Source organism: Delphinus delphis, chromosome 5, assembly GCF_949987515.2.
Source record: "Delphinus delphis chromosome 5, mDelDel1.2, whole genome shotgun sequence".
In the NCBI taxonomy this organism is placed as follows: domain Eukaryota; kingdom Metazoa; phylum Chordata; class Mammalia; order Artiodactyla; family Delphinidae; genus Delphinus; species Delphinus delphis.
Genome location: NC_082687.1, coordinates 65,436,596 through 65,463,190, shown reverse-complemented (window position 1 = coordinate 65,463,190; position 26,595 = coordinate 65,436,596). Strand labels below are relative to the sequence as shown.

Genomic DNA, 26,595 nt, shown 5'->3' with positions numbered 1-26,595 from the left:
TAAGTATTTGCTGAATAGGTCCTGGAGTTCCTAGCCCAGAGCCATCATTCATTATAGTACTTGGTCCCCAGAATGGTGGGTTTTGCCATCTGTCATTTTTGGGGGGGCTCATTAATTAACATGTGTTCAGGAAACAGAAAGCAACTCTTGATATTTTTATTAGCCAAACATAATTAGGGAAGTATATGTTCAAATGCAAAGGGTCCTGATACAGATAAAACCCAATTCAACAAACGTTTGTTGAGAACTTGCTATGTACCAGATATATTTCAAAATGTGTGATTCCAGAGCAATTTCAGAGGCCAGTTGGAATAAATTATTGGTATTGATTTTTTTTTTTTTTTTTCCTGTGGTACGCGGGCCTCTCACTGCTGTGGCCTCTCCCGTCGCGGGGCACAGGCTCCAGACACGCAGGCCCAGCGGCCATGGCTCACGGGCGCAGCTGCTCCGCGGCATGTGGGATCCTCCCGAACCGGGGCACGAACCCGTGTCCCCTGCATCGGCAGGCGGACTCCCAACCACTGCGCCACCAGGGAAGCCCTGATTTTTAAATATAATAAAAGTATGTGTGTATATATGTCTGTGTGTTTGTTTATATACATATACACACATATATATCTTTTAACAGGAATCTCTAGGTTTTTTTTTTTCTTGTGAGAGCATTATTTGGAGACAAGAGAATAATATCCACAGTCCCATTCTGATATAAGCTCTATTTTCATTTTATAGTATGAGTTTGAGGGTTGAACTTATCATTTATTTTGAAAATAAAACCCTGAATGTTTCTGGTGGGGATTATTTAAAAAATTTATTTTTTAAAACTAACTCTAGAAGTAAAGTGCAAACTAATGATATCAAATTTGGAGGTATCCATAGTAGTTTTTTTGTTGTTGTTGTTTTGTTTTGTTTTTTTGCGGTACGTGGGCCTCTCACTGCCGTGGCCTCTCCCGTTGCGGAGCACAGGCTCCGGACGCGCAGGTAAAGTGGCCATGGCTCACGGGCCCAGCCGCTCCACGGCATGTGGGATCCTCCCGGACCGGGGCACGAACCCGCGTCCCCTGCATCGGCAGGCGGACTCTCGACCACTGCGCCACCAGGGAAGCCCCTCCATAGTAGTTTTAATGGATGAATTAAGCCACTCCCTTTCCTTAGTGGAGCAGCAGAATAGACAGTTGTGCTCTTTTGGGGATAGGTCGGAAGACTGTTAACATCTGTTACAGGAGCTGGGTGTTTTGGAACCTGTCCTTCCTCCAATCTTTTATATGTTCAGGGATTGAAGGGAATCTTTTTTATGACTATGCTAGGGGAAAAAGTACAATTTAGGATCCTTACCCTGAGGGCCCTAAGACCTTGCAGTAGGTAGAGAAGGTAAGATATAGATGTAGACCACTGTGGTACAGCAGTAGAAGCCAAATGGGTGATGGGGCTGAACACGTTAGAGGGATTTAGTGGGGACAGGTGATCACGACCTGGAGTGGTTAGGGAACAACAGCCATGAAGACTGGGCTTTCCATATGACAAAGAGGTGAATTGGTGGAGTAGCTGTGTCCTGGGGACGTGGGCAGAGAGATGGGCATAGCAAGGACTGAAGAGTGTTTGCAGCATCCTTAGCCTAAGGGTCTGTCTGACTGGAGAGGCAGGTTGGGTCCAGAGGAAACAGCTAGAAATTAATCCCGTGAAAATGCTTTGTAAGCCGCACATGATGTCAGTGTTAGCTGCTGCTGCCTCTGTTAGGGGTTTTGAGGCTGGGAGTGGGGTTGTTGAAAAAGTGGTGTTTTAGGCTGATGGGTCTCAGGGTTATGAGGTTGGATGATTTGGGGGTGGGGTGAGTGGAGGCTGGAGGCATGGAGATCTTTCAGGAGAGGGTGTTCTCTCCATGACATTGTAAGTGGCTAGTCTGGGGTGGGACAGCAGGAGTGGAAAGGCATACAAGGATGTGGGGCAGAGGCTCTGGGGAAAGATTGCTATGATTTTACTGCCAAGGAGGGCGAAGTAGGCAGAAATCTGTTTGGGAAATGATGGACCCATTCACATCCATAGGAAGTAAGTCAGGACTGATTGGAGGGAAGATAAGAGATTCTGTTTTTAGAATAATTGTCTCGTATTTATTATGTGTTTTCTATGTGCCTGGGCACAATTCTGAGTGCTTTACATAACAGTTTTATGAACAGATGCTGTTACTATCCCTACTTTCAAGATGAGGAAACCGAGGCAGAGATGATTGGTAACTTGCCTAAGGATCACCCACTTAGTAAGTGGTAGAGAGAGCCAGGATGCAAATCTGTACAGTCTTATCTCTAGAGATTATCATACTAACTGAAGTAAGTCAGAACGAGAAAGATAAATACCATATGATATCACTTATATGTGGAATCTAAAGAATGACACAAATGAACTCATCTACGAAACAGAAACAGACTCACAGACATAGAGAACAGACTTGTGATTGCCAAGGGGAAGGGATGGAGTGGGAGTTTGGGATTAGCAGATGCAACCTATCATATATAGGATGGATAAACAACAAGGTCTTACCATATAGCACAGGAAACTATAATTTCAACACCCTGTGATAAACCATAATGGAAAAGGATATGAGAAAGAATATATATGTGGATACCTGAATCACTTTGCTTATAGCAGAAATTAACACAACATTGTAAATCAACTATACTTCAATAAAATAAATTCAAAAACAATTTAGAAACCTCAAAAATTGAGTCAAGCTCTTACCTAGGATGCTTTATTGCTTCACTGTAATAACTAGCATTTATTACAAACCGCAGTGCTGTGTTAAGCTCCTTGCGTGTATTTATCGCATTTGATTTGCATTAGGACTCTGTGAAATTAGGGTATTTCTATCATCATTTTCCAGATGTGGAAACTTGGGCACAGAAAGCTCTAGTGGCCTGCCTTAGGTCACACAGCTAAGCCTTGCCTACGTTGGGGTGGCAGGTCTCCGGAAGTCAACAGTATTTATTCAACCAGGTTGTAGTATCTGCATATGCCCTTAAGACCCACTCATGAGAAGACTGAATTGATTGGAATATATTGCAATATAAATTCTTGAGAATTTTTGGATTCAGTTTACTGTCAACGTTGCTCATATGGACTAGGAAGTACTCCTTTTTTTTTTTTTGTCCGTGCCACGTGGCTTGTGGGATCTTAGTTCCCCGACCAGCGATTGAACCCAGGCCCACAGCAGGGAAAGCACCAAGTCTTAACCACTGGACTGCCAGGGAATTCCCGGAAGTATTCCTTTTTTAAAGGGGATAAATAATTGAAATAATAGCATCTCTATTTACCGCTGTGCCCATTTTCATTATTTAATGCACTGTATGACTTTAAAAATAATCCTAACCGCTTCATTCCCACATTCTGGCTCCTCCATTTAGATGCTCAGTCTAGAGGGCACAGAGTCTCGTCCACAGAGTCTCGTCCATAGCACTTCTCATACTGTTGGTGCTCAGTAACATTTTTTTTTTAACATCTTCATTGGAGTATAATTGCTTTAGAACGTTGTGTTGGTTTCTGCTGTATAACAAAGTGAATCAGCTAAACGTGTACGTATATCCCCATATCTCCTCCCTCTTGTGTCTCCCTCCCACCCTCCCAGTCCCACCCCTGTAGGTGGTCACAGAGCACCGAGCTGATCTCCCTGTGCTATGTGGCTGCTTCCCACTAGCTATCTGTTTTACATTGGGTAGTATATATAAGTCCATGCCACTCTCTCACTTCATCCCAGCTTACCCTTCCCCCTCCCCGTGTCCTCAAGTCCATTCTCTACGTCTGCGTCTTTATTCCTGTCCTGCCCCTAGGTTCTTCAGAACCTTTTTTTTTTTTTAGAGTCCTTATATATGCGTTAGCATACAGTATTTGTTTTTCTCTTTCTGACTTAACTTCACTCTGTATGACAGACTCTAGGTCCGTCCACCTCACTACAAATAACTCAATTTCGTTTCTTTTCATGGCTGAGTAATATTCCATTGTATATATGCGCCACATCTTCTTTATCCATTCATCTGATGATGGACACTTAGGTTGCTTCCGTGTCCTGGCTATTGTAAATAGAGCTGCAATGAACCTTGTGGTACATGACTCTTTTTGAATTATGGTTTTCTCAGTGTATATTCCTAATAGTGGGATTGCTGGGTCGTATGATAGTTCTATTTGTAGTTTTTTAAGGAACCTCCACACTGTTCTCCATAGTGGCTGTATCCATTTACATTCCCACCAACAGTGCAAGAGGGTTCCTTTTTCTCCACACCCTCTCCAGCTGACCTTGTATGTGTGCGGGGGGCACGAATCCCAGGCACATGAACCGTTCCCCCCATGATCCTGCAGAAGTAGCTGAAAGCCCCCCAGGGGGCTCTGTTATCCTGGTGCCCCAGCCCATCTCATGCAGGTCATATGTGAGTCAACCTTTTGTATTTTTCGTGGCACTCTAGCCACTAATGTGCTCTTCCTCTGGCAGTCTCAGATCTTCCTCTTTTCATCTCAAATCCTTGCTGTTGGGTTCTGTGGCTCCTGCCTACCTGAGGACCAGAGCTTTTCACTGGTTTCCGTGAATCTAGTTGACCTCTGGTATCTCACTGTGCATGAGTGTCTCTGTGGTATATATCTCTGGTACCTGTCTGTCTTTTCTTTCTCCTCTTCTGATATTGTGAAAATCCAGCCCACTTCTTTTTCTTTAGCCTAAAGCTAAACCTTGTATCTTGGTTTCATTATTCTGACATTGAACACTGTGTACTTTAAGCTCTGGAGTGTAAGGACTGTGTGTCCATTTATGGGGATTTTCTCCCAGCACCTAACAATGCTTTTGTAGATCACAAGTAATGAACAGATACTTGCCTTCATGCTGCAGATGCAGGCGTGCACAAATGAATGAATGAATTGGCTGCTGTGAATTTTCTAAGGTTCAAGTTTCATATTCAGAGTCTATAGTTTATATCTTTAAACTAGTTTCCTGTGTAGGAAACCTCTCTAGGCATTAGGTAGGTAGATCAGGCTGCAAACCAACATAGGCCAGGAAATCTCACGATCTGATCATTAAAATAAGATTTTCATTTTATGACTTATTATTTGAAACTTCGAGATAGTCCTTTTTTGATGACCATCACCATATAAGGAGAATTGCATAGAAATAACTGAATTCACAAAGTTTTAAGAAAAAGCCAAGTTAATCATGATCATGTACATTTTGATTAAAGAGTGACAGCCCAGTAGTTTCTTTTTTAATAGTGTAAGATTTTGTTTTTGTTGTTTCTGGACTGGGTGTCAGCATGTCAGTATCATTGCAATGGCCCACGTTCAGAGTGGAAACTTGACCCCGCTCTGTGTTTAACCCAGCGAAGGCCATGGCATCCAGCAAGTCTTGGCTTGCATACCAAGGGTGACCCTCAGGATTAATTGAGGGTTGCAGAAAATAACTTAATATTCTAGATGAACTTGAGAAACTTTAAAAAGAACTCTCTGCCCATAAATAGCCGGGCAGCTTTGTCCTATTTTTATTGTCGAGTACACAGAAGATGGAAATCAATATTGGAAGAAATCCTTATTTCGCCTAAGAAAAAGATCACATTCAACACGATTTTCATTTTTCTTGGCAGGCTCTTCTCAACCATCTGTGAGTCCAGGGGAACCGTCTCCACCATCCATCCATCCAGCAAAATCAGAGTTAATTGTCAGTGTCGGCGATGAGATTAGGCTGTTATGCACCGACCCAGGATTTGTCAAGTGGACTTTTGAGACTCTGGGTCAATTGAGAGAGAAAACACACCCAGAATGGATCACCAAGAAAGCAGAAGCCACAAATACAGGCAATTACACGTGCACCAATGAAGGCGGCTTGAGCGGTTCCATTTATGTGTTTGTTAGAGGTAAATGCTCAGCTTTCTTTGATGCTATACTTAGAAAACTTTATATCCTGTCCTTAATTAGGGATGACATACACATGGCTGAGTCATGGATAAAATATTACTGGCTGGGTCTAGGAAGCATAAGACAAAAATTTTTATTGTTAGTTTCCCCCATCTTTTGATACATAGTGGCTTTGGGTATAACCCCAGCTGGAGGTCTGCAAGGCTGTGTAACTCTTCCTAATGAGATTGCAATATGGTTTAGCCCATTTGTCCTGGTGATGTGAGTAAACCCTGAGAATAAATTAGGCCCTTTGGGAAGGCGGCATTTTAATGCCTTGAGATTCCAGATACTCCCACTTAGTAAAAACATTTCAGGGAACTAAAGGCCTCTAAAGGCCTAAACAGACCAAAGCTTCAAATGAATTGACCCACTTTTAGGGAGTAAATTCCAGAAAAATAACTCAGTTGGCTAAGCACCTCCTGTCCTTCCTAGGTTCTTAATAGAAGTCAGTTCATTCATTTAAAAAATTGTGACCTCTTAGAAACAAAAGGAAAATGTGACGGTTGGATTTCTGAACCTCATCTCATGTGATGAATGCAGTGATTCATCTGTGTTTGTGCTTTTAATATCCTTGTCCGGAGGAAATTTCCTAGGGGGCTAGGGGCAGGGATAAGGGAGGAGTCTCTTTCTGCTGATGTAAAAACTGAAGCACTTAAAGCTTAAGAGACAGACCCACATTATAGGAGGATAAATAGTTTCAGTTCTAGTCCTGGGTTTGTACCTGGCCTGGGGTTGTCCTTGCAACCTCATGCATGGTATTGTGGAAGAGGACCGAATAAACTTATCCTAGATTGTGGATCTGAGCCACCCCTAGAGTCACAGTTCCTCACGGCAATGCTTGGATAAGATCGCCTGCGCTGTCTTTCTTATGTAATTGTTATCAGGGAGACAAAATTGTGCAAATTCTAGTTCTGTCAAGGGTTAGTAAAATTGACTCTCATGTTCTCTGTACAGAAGGTTGCCGTGAAACTGACGCTGCCTCTCCTTAGTTTATCTTTTACTCTTTCCTGGGTGGGTCGCTGCAAAGAAAGACGCGCGTTGAAAAGCCACAGCTAGCCTCCGGGTTTGGTTCCATAATTGTGGAGCCAACCATGTTCTGTTCTTTGACATTCAGGAAGGTACTCTGTAATTTCCAGGTGGTAATGAAGTATCATTCTGCTTATTAATAGGGTGGGTAGACAGCTGACTAAATAGGGAAACTGCTGCATTAGCCAAATCAGTCTCACAGGGCTCACAGATTTTCTTGATGGGGGACGTCATCCCCAATAACTTAGGACTATACTTAATTATTACCAATTTAAGATGTTTGGATGCTTAAGTAATTTGTCTTAGACAGCAGTGAAGGAAATTGGGGCATTGCTGTAGGAACTATGACTCAAGTGACTGAGAAAGAATAGATGGAAAATTAACCAGCTATAGCCTCGAACCATATTTCAGCCATTATGAGATAATTTGTTTGCAGAATAACTTAGTAAGGCTGGGAGGTGCATAATTTGTTTTGGAAAACTCTTTGAAAATTGGTCAAAATTCTATGATAAGTATATTTCAATTATGTCATTGATTTTTGTGGAACACCCGGTTTACAGATGGAAAGGACAATTAAAAAATATTTTAAGTGTAATCTGTGGGCCCAACCCTGTATCTGTATTACCTTTACACAGTAGAGGCGGCAGCATATTGTGTATACAGAATGAGGTTTGTATTTGCTTATATGAGATCCTAGTCGACCGGAGGCTTTCCCAGTCCATGCCTGGTGTCCTGGCATAATTATTAAGAGTACCCCTTTCAGTCACAAGTATCCTGGTTTGGACGATCAAGTATTTGCCGTAGCATTTCTGAAACTCATAAGCTCCCCGTTTGCATATCGGTTTATTTGATTTCTAGAAGTTCTATTTATACATACCTTTCAAAGAATATGAATAGAGTGGGGCCCACGTGTTATTTATACTGTGTGGCCTCCTGATGGTTTTCTAGATTCTATTCAGAAACTGGAGGATCCTGGAGACTGGGAACTCTGGAAAGAGGCCCCCGCAGAGGGGTTAGGGTTTTGCAGGAATGAAAACACTGAATGACAATTTTATGGTGATTCAGTTTTGTTCATTTTCAGTCTTAATTGTACTCTATTGTTACTTATAAGCTGATTGAAATTTATCTTAATGAAGAAAGAATTGTGTGGAAAGTCCCTGTGCTCAGGGTGTTCAGCTGGTGGTTCTTAGGAACTTTCTGAAACCCGTGTTGTTACAAACAATGGAGATGCTGGTAATTCTCTCACTATATAAGGAAAAACATCTGGACCCCTGCAGCTCATTCTCCACATTGATGTACTCTGCACTGTTACTACTGATTATCATCCAGGCTTCAGGCTGACCCATGGGGTTCCCATATTCCTTTCTTCTTAGCACATCTTGAGTACTGATAACATGAGTTAGTCCCCTTTTTAAACATTTCTTATTTTTTTCCCTTTCGTCTCATTGAATACCCTCACATGACTCCTAGATCGTGGTCATTTTGCCTGCCTCTAAACCTCTATGTTCTTCTTTTTTTTTTCTTTTTTTTTTTTTTTTTTGCGGTACGCGGGCCTCTCAACTGCTGCCGCCTCTCCTCCTGTGGAGCACAGGCTCCGGACGTGCAGGCCCAGCGGCCATGGCTCACGGGCCCAGCCGCTCCACGGCACGTGGGATCCTCCCGGACCGGGGCACGAACCCGCGTCCCCTGCATCGGCAGGCGGACCCTCAACCACTGCGTCACCAGGGAAGCCCTGTATTCTTCTTTTAATTCATAGACTCTTTCCCATGCTTCTCCCTTAGTCTTGGAGGCGTAGAGTACATATTTGACTTTGAAGTCAAGCACACTTGGGGACAAATGAGGCAAGTTATTGTATCACCAGAGGGAAATTATTTCACCTTTCTGAACTAAATAGGTCTTCTTGCTTGTTAAATAGATTAAAAAAAAACCCCAAAAACATATGATTAATTCGGAAACTGGTACAACATGGAAGTATATTTGGACACTTTTCAAAAAAGTGATAAAGGCTCACACAAAAGTAGAAGTTGTGTCAATTAGATAAGATCAAAACAAATTACAGGTTGGACAGTGGGTGGGAAAGTCCTGAACAAGGTATAATTCCACTTTTTCCCACCCTATTAGATACCATCAGGCTGGCTTATTCTTGGCCCAGTTTCTTTGGAGTGTTACCTGCTGTAGAAAAAAAGTAACTATTACAATAAAATATTCCCAGAGCTTTAAGAGTTCAGATTGTGGTATCGGTCAGACCTGGCTTTGAGTTCTGTCTTGCCATTTCTGGGCTGTGTCACTTAAGGAGAGTTACTGTTTTTGAGACTATAGTTTATCGATAAAATGGTGATAATGATAGCGCCTGTCATATAGGGGTGTACTGAGGATTAAATGAGAGTGAGAAGTGTGTAATGGTCCAGGCTTAGTGCCTGACACATGGAAAGCGTTTACTAGGTGTTAACTCTTCCTTATTAGTATGACTCGGATAAATTCTACTCTTGTTTGCAAAGAATAAAGTCAGCAGCCATTTGGGCCACTAGGGATTGTTGTTATGAGCGGCAATATTTTAGATTTTTATAAAATGTTTTCAGTGTCTGTGACCAGCCATTCAAACTACTGATTGTTGATATGCTGTAGATCCTGAGAAGCTTTTCCTGGTTGAGCTTCCCTTGTACGGGAAGGAAGGCAACGACACGCTGGTCCGCTGTCCTCTGACAGACCCAGAGGTGACCAATTACTCCCTCACGGGGTGCGAGGGGAAACCTCTTCCCAAGGACTTGACGTTTGTCGCTGACCCCAAGGCCGGCATCACGATCAGAAATGTGAAGCGCGAGTATCATCGGCTCTGTCTACACTGCTCGGCGAACCAGAAGGGCAAGTCCGTGCTGTCGAAGAAATTCACCCTGAAAGTGAGGGCAGGTATGGGCCCTTGTTTGCTTTCTTCTGGGAGTCGGAGCATCCTTTGATCTAAAAGAAGACTTCTCTCTTCTCACTGGTCCAACTCAGTATGTCACTCAGGTAGCTTCTTGGATCGTTTCGCCCAGCCTCAAAATAATGCTGGCTGCTTGTGAATACTTTATTTCACAGCCTCCATCCCATGTGTTGGGTCCATGACCACCTCCAGCTGGGTGTGTCTGCCAGGGATGGGCATTCAGATGGTCCTGGGGACGGTCTTTAAACCTACTGACATCAGGACATCCCAAAGTTTCATAATTGCACAAACTGTTCCTTCCAAGAGAAACTCATTGGGAAGCCTTAGTTACACTGAAAAGGTTAGCATACAGATAATTCACTCCTTGATTGACTATTGATCTATGAATTGATTCCTCCTCAGCTATTTAATTTTAATACCTCTCAAACTATTCACAATCTGAGGAGGAAAGTACCAGCTGACTTTGGACCTTGTTCTTAATGTGGCATTATGTAGAGTATTTTGATAGCTGGAAGATACCCAGATTTTTGTATTTCAGAGATCATCTAACTCAACACCAGTTGGCATTTAGCTATTGAGTAGTTTTTATTAAGGCTTTTGAAAAAGGATGCTCTTTGGAATTAAGGCAAGTTTGATTATTTAAAACCTGTGATTTTAAGAAATAAGACGTTATTTTTATAGCGCGTGGGAAAGATGCCTGTTTGGTTAAAAGAATATAATTAGTTGTTGGTCACATTCTCATGAAACCAGCAAGTCAAATAAAGATGAATGCAGCTTCACTATGCCAGGGCTTCTACCTATTTCAAAATAGCATTGCCCAGGATTATCATAATCTCAAAGTAGACAGTCTATCTTTTTCACTCGGTGTTAATGAAGTTACTTGAGGGATGTACAATTTCATTGCTGATGTCTTCAAATATACAAGTAATACAGATCGGTTAGTACCCTACTTTATATCTTATTTAAAAGACCACAAAGTGAGCTGAGGAAAAATGGTAAGTTAAAACGTTATGCTCTACTACAGCCAGTTATTTGAGGGCCACGTTTCGTTTTATTCTAGCCATCAGAGCTGTGCCTGTTGTGTCTGTGTCCAAAGCCAGCTATCTTCTCAGGGAAGGGGAAGAATTTGCAGTGATGTGCTTGATAAAAGACGTGTCTAGCTCTGTGGAATCAATGTGGATAAGGGAAAACAGCCAGGTGAGTGGATTGTTTTCTCCATTTGCCTCAAAGTATCATTCTCTCTGTGTGGGAGAGTTGAAGGTTTTTCTTTAAAAGAGTCCATTTTTTAAAAAAATTTATTTTCTTGAAGTAGAGTTGATTTACAATGTTGTGTTAATTTCTGCTGTACAGCAAAGTGATTCAGTTATACATACATATACATTCTTTTACATATTCTAGAAAAGTCTGTTAATTGTCCTGGGGATGGCTCAGCTGGTGTGTCTGTCAGAGGTGGAACTCTCTGGAGTGTGTACAGATGATGTGTATTTACCCCTTTCATTGCACCATAGGTAGATGTGTATATTCATTATGAGTAACAAAGAAATGTCATTTTGTAAATTTATTTTGAGAAAGTCGTAGAGAAAACTTCAGACTTGTTACTACTCCATGCTGTTTCTTTTGAATGACTTTTGTGGGGGGAAAAAAAAATTAATGGTTCAGTGAGTAACTACCTTGATTTTTAAAGCTACTATGGCAACTGTTCAGACCAGATTATTTAAAATATTGGGGAAAGTTGCCAGTTTTTTTCCTTCCATATTAAAAACATAAATCAATGGTCTCAGATGTCAGCCAAGAAGCCCTTCCCTCTGCCACAGAGAGGCCTGTCCCTTTGAGAGATTTCTTTTTGTATGCATCTGATTTCCTCCTTTGAGCCTGCTTACCCGAGATCAGGTTGCTAATGGTTTTCTATTTGTTTTAGTCGCTATTAATAAAATGGTTGTCATCAATCTGAAACATTTGGTTAACGTTTAGGTTATCATTCGTTTAACAAATGCATATTGAATGTCTACTGTATGTCAGATACCGTGTTAGGCATATCTTAAAATTAAATAAATTTTAGCCAGTTATATTTGAAGGTTTTTCTCCCTCTCTAATACTCATATTAATAACAAGGTCTTTAAAATGTCCGGTTTCCCTAATATTTTGCCTTAAGATTCCCATTGACTGAGTTTTTTTTTAAAGACGCCAACTGTACTTGAACATTTGTTACTTTTTAAAAATAATTAATTAATTAATTAATTTGTTTATTTTTGGCTGCGTTGGGTCTTCGTTTCTGCGCGAGGGCTTTCTCCAGTTGTGGCAAGCGGGGGCCACTCTTCATCGCGGTGCGCGGGCTTCTATCGTGGCCTCTCTTGTTGCGGAGCACAGGCTCCAGACGCGCAGGCTCAGTAGTTGTGGCTCACAGGCCTAGTTGCTCCGCGGCATGTGGGATCTTCCCAGACCAGGGCTCGAACCTGTGTCCCCTGCATTGGCAGGTGGATTCTCAACCACTGCACCACCAGGGAAGCCCGTGACTGAGTTTTTAATAATTTTTGTTTGAATGATCTTGGCCAAGTAGTTAATTTGCTCTCATGGTAGTTTTTCCTGAGTACACACATGCGTATTACGTTGGAAGAAAGGAAATACTGTCTTTTCATCCTCCTCTTCCTCTTCTTCCGCCTCATGCTCTGTATTCAACATTGGCAGTTTCATGCCTGTTTAGAGAATCCTTTGCTAAACAAGTAACCATGGTGATTAGCGTAATGCAAACCATTATGATGGCGTTCATGTAGACCAGTGATAGATACCTTGCTAAGTGAAGCCTGCCACTAACAGGAGAATGGAACCAGTGGGTCAGAGAAACAAGTCCTATCATAAAACCAACAGCTTACACATGAATTTCTGACTAACCCTATAGAACACAGTCCCATATTAATTGCCTTTCTATGATCCTTGATTTCAGATGAGAGAACAATTTACGGGGTGCGTAACTGAGCCTCTCCATAACTTGAAAATTAGCCTTTTTGAGATGAGAATTAAATTGCCCCAGGCAGTTTGATTCTGAACCACTTTTTCCCAGGAGTCCTGCATGCCATTCCCAATTAATCCGCTGGTGCTGGTAGATAAGCCTGCAGTGTTGGGAACTCTTTGGGGAAATCCCAGTGAGCACCTCCAAGGGTTAAGGAAGAGCAAATCACATGCAAACAATATGTAATGTGTGACTTGCAGATGGGGCTCATGGCTGTATGCCAGGGTTCCTCCATGAATCTTTTATTGATATCCTTTGGCTTAATTTGGAATACCTAGCCCTGTTATAGCACTATCAGATTCTTTCAAAAATCCATAGTATTTGATCTGGATCATTTAGAATAAGTTTAGTTCACAATGAAATTTAGGGTAAAACGACTCTTGTGGTATTTTTGCAACTGTTTGTTTTAAAACGTAAGAGAGTCTTGGAGTTTATTCAACACTGTGAATCTTGGTTAGCTTTTCTAAGGCTTCTAAACCCTCGTATTTTTGCTTGCTTTTATTATGATCTTTGACAGTATCCTAAATTATGGCCTTCGGGTTTGGGTGCTGATGATGTATCAATTATTAACAAACTATTCCTTCTAGCACCAATGTATTCATTGTCCTGTTTAGCTCCCTAAACAGGGACTCCTGGGCTCTTGCAGGAACTAGAAGGAAGATACCGGGAATCTAGAATATAGTCTGTGACCTGTCCATTGTCACTCTGCCTTTGCCGAGGAGAAGTCTGTATGATGGACTGGAAGAGGCCAGAGAAAAATGTCACTTCCCCTTTGTCTCTTCTTAACAATTACTCTTAGGCAGGAAAATGTCAGCTTTCTGCCAATTATTAGAAGAATCTCTTAGAAGGGATTATCTTCAAGTCGACATAGTGCTCCAAACCGGAAAGGCCTTTAAAGACCTTTATTCTCTCATTGCCTTTTAGAAACAAAAGCTGAGACCATAGTGGCATCCTTGACTTGGCCAAGATCTCACAGTTAGTTAACCAAGCAGGTTTCTCTTCTTTTTGATTCCAAAACATTCGACTTTGGCAGTCAGCTTTTATGTATGCTTATTTTAGTGAAAAAAATTTCCAAAAATATAATACCATGAGAAAAAAAGAGAAATAGCTAGAATTCTACCACTGTACATTAGCAGCGCTGTGCAGTAGAAATAGAATGTGAGCCTCCTATGTAATTTAAAATTTTCTAGTAGGCACATGACGGAGTAAAAAAAAAAAAGTAAAATTGATTTTAATGTATTTTATTTAACCCAATATATCCAAAATATTTTATATAATTAACATTTAAAAAAATTTTTTTAACATCTTTATTGGAGTATAATTGCTTTACAATGGTGTGTTAGTTTCTGCTTTATAACAAGAGTGACTCAGTTATACATATACATATGTTCCCATATCTCTTCCCTCTTGTGTCTCCCTCCCTCCTACCCTCCCTATCCCCTCCCTCTACGTGGTCACAAAGCACGGAGCTGATCTCCCTGTGCTATGCGGCTGCTTCCCACTAGCTATCTGTTTTACGTTTGGTAGTGTCTATATGTCCATGCCACTCTCTCACTTCGTCCCAGCTTACCCTTCCCCCTCCCTGTATCCTAAAGTCCATTCTCTAGTAGGTCTGTGTTAGCATACAGTATTTGTTCTTCTCTTTCTGACTTACTTCACTCTGTATGACAGACTCTAGGTCCATCCACCTCACTGCAAATAACTCAATTTCATTTCTTCTTATGACTAATATTTCATTGTATATATGTGTCACATCTTCTTTATGCATTCATCTGTCAGTGGACATTTAGGTTGCTTTCATGTCCTGGCTATTGTAAATAGAGCTGCAATGAACATTGTGGTACATGACTCTTTTTGAATTATGGTTTTCTCAGGGTATATGCCCAGTAGTGAGATTGCTGGGTCATATGGTAGTTCTATTTTTAGTTTTTTAAGGAACCTCCATACTGTTCTCCATAGTGGCTGCATCAATTTACATTCCCACCAACACTGCAAGAGGGTTCCCTTTTCTCCATACCCTCTCCAGCATGTATTGTTTGTAGATTTTTTGATGATGGCCATTCTGACTGGTGTGAGATGATATCTCATTGTAGTTTTGATTTGCATTTCTCTAATGATGTATGATGTTGAGCATTCTTTCATGTGTTTGTTGTCAATCTGTATATCTTCTTTGGAGAAATGTCTTTTTAGGTCTTCTGCCCATTTTTTGATTGGGTTGTTTTTTTTTTGATATTGAGCTGCATGAGCTGTTTGTAAATTTTGGAGATTAATCCTTTGTCAGTTGCTTCATTTGCAAATATTTTCTCCCATTCTGATGTTGTCATTTCATCTTGTTTATAGTTTCCTTTGCTGTGCAAAAGCTTTGAAGTTTCATTAGGTCCCATTTGTTTATTTTTGTTCTTATTTCCATTTCTCTAGGACTTGGGTCAAAAAGGATCTTGCTGTGATTTATGTCATAGAGTGTTCTGCCTATGTTTTCCTCTAAGAGTTTGATAGTGTCTGGCCTTACATTTAGGTCTTTAGTCCATTTTGAGTTTATTTTTGTGTATGGTGTTAGGGAGTGTTCTAATTTCATTCTTTTACATGTGGCTGTCCAGTTTTCCCAGCACCACTTATTGAAGAGGCTGTCTTTTCTCCACGGTATATTCTTGCCTCTTTTATCAAAGGTAAGGTGACCATATGTGTGTGGGTTTGTCTCTGGGCTTTCTATCCTGTTCCATTGATCTATATTTCTGTTTTTGTGCCAGTACCATACTGTCTCGATGACTGTAGCTTTGTAGTATACAGTCTGAAGTCAGGGAGCCTGATTCCTCCAGCTCCGTTTTTCTTTCTCAAGATTGCTTTGGCTATTCGGGGTCTTTTGTGTTTCCATACAAATGGTGAAATTTTTTGTTCTAGTTCTGTGAAAAATGCCAGTGGTAGTTTGATAGGGATTGCATTGAATCTGTAGATTGCTTTGGGTAGTAGAGTCATTTTCACAATGTTGATTCTTCCAATCCAAGAACATGGTATATCTCTCCATCTATTTGTATCATCTTTAATTTCTTTCATCAGTGTCTTATAATTTTCTGCATACAGGTCTTTTGTCTCCTTAGGTAGATTTATTCCTAGATATTTTATTCTTTTTGTTGCAATGGTAAGTGGGAGTGTTTTCTTAATTTCACTTTCAGATTTTTCATCATTAATGTATAGGAATGCTAGAGATTTCTGTGCATTAATTTTGTATCTTGCTACTTTACCAAATCCATAACATAAAAATTTTTGATGGGATATTTTACACTACTTTTTTCATATTAAGTCTTTAAAATCTGGGACATATTTTATATTTGCAACACAACTCAATTTGGACCTACTACATTTCAAGTGCTCAGTAGTCTCAAGTGGTTAGTCCTTACAAATGCTATATTGCCCACATTTTTTTTCATGTTTATTTTCTCTCTCCCCTCATGCATATGTATTAACACATGGTTGCTGTCTTAAGGTACACTCATTTTATGCTTTTTACATAAAAGAAGCATTTTTCTTATTTTCACGTATTCATAGTTTTGATACCTGGTATACATTTAGGTCATCTGCAATTTTTCACCGCAGTAAATATCTTGGACCTTTTGTTTTCTGTTGAGTTGTTTCCTTGAGATAAATTTGCTGGAGTTGCTTAGTGGTCTGAACCATGCTTCCAAGTTGCTTTCCAGAAGGACTGTTCGGATTTACAGTACTGTCAGAATGGTCTAATGCCAATAGGTTCACCATAGCCTGGCCAGGGAATCACCCTTGATCTTGTTTCATGTCAATATCAGCTCCTGTTTAGTTTCTTTTTTAGTTGCTTCCCTCCCCCCATCGTAATAGGAATGTGTTCATGTTACAGAAAATTTGGAAGATGCAGAAAGCTCTATGCTATTTCTTTTAATCTTCTCAGAGAGTGGTTATAGTTTGTATTATGGTTGTTTCCCCATGACGTTTTCCATACAAGAAATCTCTCCATGTCTTATCTGCAGATAAATATTAACAGTGGCATGGTGATATCACAAGAGTAAATGCAAACCTTTTCTCTTCAGCTCATGTGTAAATAATTGGGGATTTTGTCTTATATGTCTTATATACTTTAGAACTCCCTTTAATACTTGCCAAAATTCTGCTGGGTAAGAACTATAGGATGAATTTTCGAGTTAGTCTTAGACACTGTAAGTCTATTTTTATTCATGAAAATAATATAAATGTTAATATAATAGAACGATTGTTACTAGTGATGTGTTTTCTTTCAACCAGTGGGATGTAGAATAGAAAAAATATATATATAACAGGAAGTATTGATAGGATATAAATATGCTGACTTTTAAAATATCAGTGTCCTGTATTATTTCTTATATAAGAACTTCTAAAATTTGGCACTGTTAAAAAATATTTAGCACTGCAGAGAATTTGGAATTACGTATGCTGTGGTTATTAAGAAATGAATTTTCATTTTTTACAATCATCAGTAATAACTATCTTTCAATATAATCCTGTAATATGAAGTGTTCCAATGACAGACTTGTCATGATGTTTTATTATACTTACTTAAGTAGTGTATAATGAATGCTAATACGGAGAAGTTAATTGCTGCTATTTTTAATTTATCTAGGAAAGATCCTGAATATAAATTTTATGGTAATCTTTGATTTTTTTTTCCCTCTCCTTCTGAAACCAGCAGACTAAAGAACAGGTGAAGAGGAATAGCTGGCATCAGGGTGACTTCAATTTTCTTCGTCAGGAGAGATTGACTATCAGCTCAGCAAGAGTTAATGATTCTGGCGTGTTCATGTGTTATGCCAATAATACTTTTGGATCAGCAAATGTCACAACAACCTTAGAAGTAGTAGGTAAATATCTCTGGGAATGGATAAATTACTGGCATAGTGAATGAAGGAATTACTAGATGGTTTCCTTTTTACGTTAATGGAATGTTGAACAGATTCTTAGGGTTTTTATTATTACTGAATGAATGGATGAATATATGAAAGAAAATGATCTTCGTAGCCTCTTCCAACTAGAGCACAAAAGCAAATTCTACCAATTTAATAGAGGCAAGTGGAAAGTTGTAACTGTGAAGCTGTTTGAACATGTCATTCTCTGCTTACCTCCCCTACCTCAACAAATACAATGTAGGTTGAGCCTTTCCAGAAACTCTAGTCCTTGCTGAATGACTTGACTTTGGAAATGGATGGAGACTTTTCTCTGTGGAGGAAGGCATATGCTTAGAGCTTAATGTATTTCTCTGAATCTTCTGGTGAGGTTCCTCAGCCTTTTGGTTTATCGTTTTTTGATTCATGGGCTCTAGTCACCCTTTGTAGCAGGAAGGACTGAATTGGCTTCTCCTCCTCAGTACACCCCTGACCTCACCCTGTCCTCCAGCCTTATAGGCTGTAGCATAAACCTTCAGGAAGACAGCCCACCAGGCATGGGTCATTGATTCTACAGAGCGTAAACTGAAACATAGTAACCTGTGCCCTAACCCCATCATGTCTGGCATACACAACTGGTTTAGTCTTCCATGCTTTAGATCTTACTGAATATTTATTTCCCAAGCATCTACTTAATGAGATCAGAGTGTGGTATTTTGAATTACTGAAAATAATAATAATTTTAAAATTACTTTGTTTATACTTTTCTTGTCTTTTTAGTACTGTTTGCGTTTAATCTACTTTCTTGTCTTTTTAATGCAACCATATTCTCAGCGCTTGACTTTAAGTACTTGTAGGGTGGTGAAATTCATCATGAGCAATAATAAAATGGTGTGATATTTGTTTTCATTTCTCTCCTTTCCCCCATATTTCTTCAATAATTTATGTACCAATGTTAGAAGTCTGCGATTTATCCCACAATAATCTCATATGATTTTGGCGTTTCTGCCCATGTTGTAATGGAAAGTATCTCACCAGACTGAACGTGAAAAAGACACTTTACTTGCGATTACAGAGCCAGCCCAGAGAAAGGGCACTACTCTGTCCCTAAATGTGATTGTGAACCATTTATTAATTTGAATAAAAGGCTATGCTTTTAAAATATTAAACTCCATAAGTGCTAATTTGCTAAGTTGATTAGGGAGCATGTTGATATATCAGCTTCAGCTCCAGAAAGCAATTAGTAAGGATGTTTGGAGCTTATTGTTGTATGTAATCAGATTTTTAAAATCCATTCATCAATTTCCAAGAATATAACTGGAAAGACTGGAGGCCGTGAAACCTGAATCTGGCTTTGTACTATTTCAGGAGTGGGTTGGGATGGGAGGAACAGTAAGAGACAAAGAGAAAAGTAATTTCTTTAGGGGCTGGGAGTAGGATTTGGACACAGTGTGGAGTGGCGCAAAAAAGGCTTCTGGGTGGCCCCAACCTGGTTTTGAGTTGGAGCTCTGGCACTTAACTTTCAAATACACCCCACTTTAACTCTGCCTGCATTTTCTCTTCCAAGAAACATAGCCTCTAACTCCCAAGGCTGTGGAGGGAGAAAGGCCATATATTTTGCAGATGTGCCCGGCACAGTGTTTGCCCTTGATTAAATGTTAATGTCTCGTCAATTTCTTAAATCATCCTCTGTAACAAACCCAGGTGGGGTTCTTTGAGTCTAATAATTCTTACACTTCATGAATTTGAAGCTGTGTCCTATTATAGGACATAAAACTATATTGAGCAAACTGGACTATAGAAAACTCAGGAGAACTTTAGTATTTTGTACATGATGAGAGGGAGAGAAATCAGTGGAAATATCGTTGTCTGTGGTGTTTGAATATTTTGCATTGTGTGATATCTTTGAATTTATGATCTTGAGTACCTGAAAATTTAACGTAACATTCAGACAAAACATTTATTTCCTCAAAATTAATCTAAATTAGCTTAAAGAATGGCAGGGGTGTACCTTTTATGATTCAGGTATTAGAACAAAGTGGTGTTTTAATTTCATTTGGATGATTTTTGATTTTCACCTGAAAAATATTTTTTCCATTGATACAAAGGACAGTTTGACTCCATTTTTTTATTCTGAATCTGTAGGAAACTAAAGGAGAGTCAAATACTCTCATGTCAACATCATGGGGGCTATCAATATATTTAACCAAACAGTGCCAAAGACAATGGCACTGTTTGGTTAAATGACAATATAAAATGTTATAATTAATTTTCAAATTTTGGAAAATAAATAGAAGATTAAAACTCTTCCATAATTCCACTAACTTGATATAAGCTTTTTTAGGATTTGGTATATGGTTATATTTTTATATGCAACAGGATTTTAATTATACATACAATCTTATGTTCTCTCTCTTTCTCATTTGAAGTATGTGGAGACTCTAGGCTGTGCAACAGTAAAGAGACCAGCCTTGGCTTCTTACAGACCTGTATTCACATGTAGGCTCTGCTTTGGGTCGCCACCTATATGGCTTTCCAGGACTTGATTTCTTTTTCATCTGTGATTAGGGGTTACAAGCGTTCTCTTTCAGTATCATTATAAGTTAAATGTTTGTCATAATTATTAAACAAAGTGTATGCTAAAAAGCATTCCATAAATGGAGGCTATAAATATGATATTGGCAATTATTTTATGATGGTCTTTTCCAAGCTCTTCCTTGTATTGTTATTATTATTATTATATAATAATTTCTAAGGGCTGATTTATTTACTTAGCCAGTTCTCTATTTTCTCGTTTTTAAAATTATTATGACTAGTGTAAATAGCACTTCTTTTTGCACGTGGCCATCTACCTCACTAAGAAGAGTTCTCTGGATTAAATTGAAAAGTAGATAATTTTTAAAAATCTATATCGCTAAATGCTTTCCACAAGAGTTGTACCCATTTACAAAGTGTAATTCAGTGTGCTACTTTAAGTACACTTGCAAAATTATTGAGTTTATTTCAGATTAGTTTTACTATTTTTCCATAGAGTGGATATACATTATTTTTTAACAGCTTTATTGAAGTTTTGCTACTTTCAATATGTGAAAAGGAATGCCTTATTTAAATTAGCAGTTTATTTTTCCTTCTATATTTTTATGTCCTCTTTTTCCTATTACCTTAATTAATTTTCCTATATATAGATACTTTCTGAAAATGTTTATGTATTTAGATTTGTCTTTTAGGATTTTTATTTCTTTGGCTGCTTCTAAAAAGCCTAGAAAACTCCCCTCACCCTCCCCTCCACAAAGTTTTGATAGAAGTAAATTCCGTTGTTTAGTTAAAAATATGGTTTAATTATTAAAATGCTGTCCTTGATTCATTTGTGATATATGATATGATAAGAAGATCTAAGTTTATTTTTCTCTAAATACTAAATGACATTCTTGCAACATTTTTATTAAATATCGGGGCTCTCTTCCCCTTCTTGATTTATGACATCTTCTTACCACATATACAATTATATTGGATCTGGGTATGGGCTAACTATTTAGTCCAAATACTTTTTAGCCTAATAAACATCAGGACTGGTAGTTCTAGAAGACTTCTAAGATGGTGATAGATCTTTAACAGACTTGCTTAAGAGCAGAGATAAGAGAATAAACATTTCCAACGTGTGTCCTTTCTCACTTTATGACCGTGATTCTCCAAGAGCAAAATAAAATGTAAAATGGTTAGTCAAAATTCTTACTTGTCATTGCCAATTAATACTGGAAATCATTCAATATCTTTATAATCCAAAGGTGAAGTTTTGTTATTTGTCAAGATTTTGGGGATAACAGTTTCTTTCTGTCTCATTCTGCTGTGATTAGATAAAGGATTCATTAATATCTTCCCTATGATGAATACAACAGTATTTGTAAACGATGGCGAGAATGTGGATTTGGTTGTTGAGTATGAGGCATATCCCAAACCTGAACACCGACAGTGGATATACATGAACAGAACTTCCACTGACAAGTGGGAAGATTACCCCAAGTCTGACAATGAAAGTAACATCAGGTAAGAAAAGGGCCTTGTTTGGGGAATTACACGTTCCCCCCACCCTGTCCCCTTGGCTTACCGGATCCTGTTTCTGTGACCCGTCAGTGTATGAGAGGACAGCTGATACGGAAGGAAGTTTGGGGCTGCTTCCTGAGTCATCATCATTTCATTTTGCTGTGTGTTTAGAGCACACAGAAAAGTCCATGCGTCAGTTTTCTTGTTTGTAAATTGGAGGATAGTTCTCTCCTAGAGTTCTGAGGATAGTTCAAAGCAGTGACTAGCATATACTAGGGACACATTAAATAATTCTCTTCAGAGAAAGAGAAATGTTAGTGCCTTTAATCATTTTTTTTAAGACTGTAAGAAAACTAAGAATCATTAAGCATCTTTGGGCCAGGCGGTGAACCCAAGTTTCTTTTACATCAGACCTCTCTCTCTCTCTTTTTTTTTTTTTTAATTTTTACTTACTTACTTACTTACTTACTTATTTATTTATGGCTGTGTTGGGTCTTCGTTGCTGCACGCGGGCTTTCTCTAGTTGCGGTGAGCAGGGGCTACTTTTTGTTGCGGTGCATGGGCTTCTCATTGTCGTGGCTTCTCTTGTTGAGGAGCACGGGCTCTAGGCGCATGGGCTTCAGTAGTTGTGGCACACGGGCTCCGTAGTTGTGTCTCGCAGGCTGTAGAGCGCAGGCTCAGTAGTTGTGGCGCACGGGCTTAGTTGCTCTGTGGCATGTGGGATCTTCCTGGACCAGGGCTCGAACCCGTGTCCCCTGCATTGGCAGGCGGATTCTTAACCACTGCGCCACCAGGGAAGCCCCAGACCTCTCATTTGATCCTCAAAACACTTACAATAAAAACAGTAGCAATAGTGACATTTCATGTAAGCTGTGTGTGCTTTTTTCCTGCCATGTGCTGTTCAAAGTCCCTCATGTACATTAACTCAATAATTTTGGTCCTCACAAATTCGATGAGGAGGCACTCTTACTTCCCTTCTTTCTATAGAAGAGGAATCTGAGACCTAGGTGTGTTAATCTGAACAAGAGCCCAAGGCTGATAAGAGGTAGGTGCCTAGATAGAGTTAGTACTTTTTCCTAGTCAGGAGCTCTTGGCTGTTGTAAGAGTGTGGATAAGAAAGGATGCTGTCCTGGGCCTCGGTCTAAGGGTTGGAGGGAAGAGCATGTATTGGGAGGTGTCCAGGATTCCTCCTTAAAGGTGATCGAAGGGCTAGGAAAGAGGCAGGAGCTGAAGATGCTCTCAGGAGTCTGGTTGTGGCAGCCAGGTTGGATGGTAAGAGGCAATACTATTCGAGGGGGAGGGGAGAGGGAGGGGGCAAAGGCAATGAGCTCGGCTTGGGGTTTGTTGAATTTGAGGTTGACTGTGGGATCTTGAGCCGGGATGTTCAGGTAGAATGTATCGTAGGTCGGGTTCCCTGGATGCAGCGCCTGCGGGAGGGATTCACAGGCAAGGTCTTCATTAAAGGAGAGAGAGACCTGGCGGGGAGTTGGGGGGAACAGGGTAGAGAGGGGAAAGGAGAGAAGAAAGGGTGTGGGTGAGCCACAGTCCAGTCACAGGGACACTCTGGACTGGGGGGGTGGGATGTGAGCATAGGTCTGTAGAGGAAGGAAGGCATAGGACAGGGAGGTCTGGACTAGAGGTCAGGATTTGTGAGCAGACAGTAAGTAGTTCAGGGGAGCATGGATTGCCCAGGGAGCACATGCAGTGTGAGAGGAGAGACTGAACCACCCACCGCGTGTCGAATCGGTTGTGGGGGTCAAGGGGCGCCCAGGGTACTCCGTCCATGCTGGAGCCCGTGTCAGTAACGCCCCCGATGGTGGTACCGCGTGCTCAGTTATCACAGCCATCTACGATGTCCTTGCTGTGAAACAGAAGGTCGAATAGCACATGCTGCAGAGGACACTGGGAAGAAGCAGCGGCGGGGAGGAAGGAGGAAAGCCGGGAGACGGTGGTGTCACAAGAAGGAAGGTGAGGGCAGCGGTATTGACCTTGCCGTGTGACCCTGAAGCATCTGCAGGGAGACACCTACATGGAGATGCCTGCCAGCCTGGCGTTTTGCCAGGCAGGTGCCGTTAAAGCAGGGCGGGCGAGTTCAGGACACCGATGAGAGGGAGGTTGAACAGAGGACCAGGGCAGAGAAGGATGCGGCCGTGGGGACAGCTCAGGAAGCGGAAGAGGCTGCCATCTCTGTGAGGTTGCCTTTATGCCGAGAGAGCCTTTCCCCACTCTGTATTCTCACACGCCAGGCATCTGTCCCCAATGAAATATATGTGTGTGTTCTTGTTTGTTAATGTGGATCTTGTTAATACTGAATTAAGTGGGGCATATTTTTCCAAAATAAGCATGTATTTTCAGGTAGAAACTGATAAAGCCACACGCCCTGAGGCAGGCCGTCCACAGGTGACTGATGGGTTGTCCTTTCTTTGTAGATATGTAAGTGAACTTCATCTAACCAGATTAAAAGGGACCGAAGGAGGCACTTACACGTTTCTCGTGTCCAATTCTGATGCGAATTCTTCCGTGACGTTTAATGTTTACGTGAACAGTGAGTAGAACGAATGGCTGCTTATCTTTTTATTTTTTTATTCTTTTAAGTTGTGGCTAGTGTTTGTAACAGCTGCTGCACTGAGTTCATTGTGTACTGGGTCAATAACGTTTCATGATAATTTGACCTTAACAAAGACCTCGTGGTTTGGTGGTTGGAAGACTGTGTACAAAAACCAATTCCTTGTCCTACATTTCACTAACCACATGACCTTGTAGCTGGTGCTCAGATGCTGGGTGTTGCCTTTGAAGTCAACAGAGGAGCCATAGAAGTTAAAAATAGCAAACAGTTTGAGGGAGAATGTATTCTTACTGATTGTTGAAATGGGGAGCCGGAGGTTGGATAGGAGCTAGATTATGGTATTAGGTGGGAAAGAAGTGCTATCAAGCCCTGACAAACAATTTCTTGTTACAACGCTTTCTCTTTCGGGTTGGGGTATTCTTTTTTTTTTTTTTTTTTTTTTTTCGGTATGCGGGCCCCCTCACTGTTGTGGCCTCTCCCGTTGCGGAGCACAGGCTCAGCGGCCATGGCTCACGGGCCCAGCCACTCCGTGGCATGTGGGATGTGGGATCTTCCCGGACCGGGGCACGAACCCGCATCCCCTGCATCAGCAGGCGGACTCTCAACCACTGCGCCACCAGGGAAGCCCACGTTGGGGTATTCTTTGTGTGAGATGAATGCAGTATCGCTCAGCTCAGTGGGTCCCTACTGCGTGTCACGTGGAGGCTGTGGGAGAAGGGCGCAGGTGGTTTAGGGTGGGAGGATGGCAGTGGACGTGGGAACCTGAACACCTGAGCCCTGTGTGGCCCACATCCCACAATGTCTTGGGGCAGCTTCTCTGCACAGAGGCTGATGCCTGGGGCTGTGCTCACCAGCTGGGACTTTTGCCAAGTGTAGGGCCCGCTCTTGGCTCTGCTCTGGGGCCCCCTGCATTTCCCAGGAAGGGTGGCAGGTGCCTGCCACACCACACCAGCCAGGGGACCAGAGGCAGGAGGCCTCCAAAGGCACGGAATCTCAAGGGACCAGCCCACAAAATGACCATCGGAATTAGCCATCCGGGGCATGGCAGGGAGGGGCGGGGGGGCGTGAGGAGACAACCTGGAACATTCCCTAGAGAGCAGCTTAGTAACAGTTTGTGTGTGTTGGGCTGCAGGATGGGAGCCAGTTCCGTGTCCTCCAGGAGCTTATTACTTGCTGCATAGAGTGATTTTCCATCGTTCGTTCACTGATGCAGCCGCTCACTAGCGTGGTGGGGTGGTGAGCGTGATCCCTTTACAAATGAAGACAGGAAGCAGCTAGCAAGTGACACTCAAGACAGGTTTTTGATTGCTAATCTGGAGTCCTTTGTCAATTCCAGCATTTCCAAAATCGTGTTTCCTGAACAAGATGTTAACATGTATTTAGACAAAGAGCATCACATCTGCATAAACATTTTTCTTAACTGCAGACCTTCTCGGCATCCTTCATACGCTAACGTGTATTTTGCCTGCCCAGGAGGAGGCATGGAAATGAGCATATCTCTCACATTTGTATGACCACAGAACTCTCCTTTTCCAAGGGAAACACGTTAATTAACATCTCAGTTCCCGGGAACAGTTTTGATTATGTGGTATCTCATTGGCCTGCAATTCAAATATCTCTAGATTAATTCAGATGTTAATCAGAAGAGTTTAGTGTATTACACATGGGCAAAACTACCTGCTTACTGTTCAAGTAATTGAAGAGATGATTGCAGGTAAATCAGTATCCTTGCAAGCGTCATATCCGTACTGTCCGTACAAAACTTTATTTAGGGTGTTGTAGTGCAGTACTTCTCAAACTGTCTGTGGTAAGGGACCTTGTATTTTTAATTTCCAGTTCCTTCTGGATCAATACTTCTTATAAAATACAGAAAGAACCAGCCACTAGAAAAGTGAGATGGAAAAGAGCAAAGATATGTAAAATCCAAGAATGGATTTTTTTTATTATTAGATTCAACAGATACAATTAAGTCAAATTGCTTAGTCTCGGTTTCTCTGCTTAGGTCCCCAGTACCAGTAGATCATGGACATGGCCTACTCGACAGGCCTCACTTTGAGAAGCTTAGTAGTTGGGAATTTTATAAAGTTATGTCGTTTGCATTTCTCTTTCCCTGGCTTCAAGGTCCAGGGTGCATTAAGATCTGTCTCTTTCCCCCTTTTTCCTGCTTCCATTTGCCAGTGTGTGTGGTCTGCCAGTCAGTCATGAGTCACTGACCTTAGAAAGACATCTCTGAAGT

General features: G+C 40.9%; 1 protein-coding gene across 1 annotated transcript in view; it reads left to right on the top strand.

Moving 5' to 3' along the window:
* KIT (KIT proto-oncogene, receptor tyrosine kinase) overlaps positions 1–26,595 on the top strand; it is an 83,776-nt gene that overhangs the window by 31,557 nt on the left and 25,624 nt on the right. The window contains exons 2-7 of the mRNA XM_060011744.1: positions 5,607–5,876; positions 9,571–9,852; positions 10,926–11,062; positions 17,560–17,731; positions 21,607–21,796; positions 24,223–24,338. Of these exons, the coding sequence (XP_059867727.1) occupies positions 5,607–5,876; positions 9,571–9,852; positions 10,926–11,062; positions 17,560–17,731; positions 21,607–21,796; positions 24,223–24,338 (1,167 nt within the window). The remainder of the gene's footprint in view (positions 1–5,606; positions 5,877–9,570; positions 9,853–10,925; positions 11,063–17,559; positions 17,732–21,606; positions 21,797–24,222; positions 24,339–26,595) is intronic.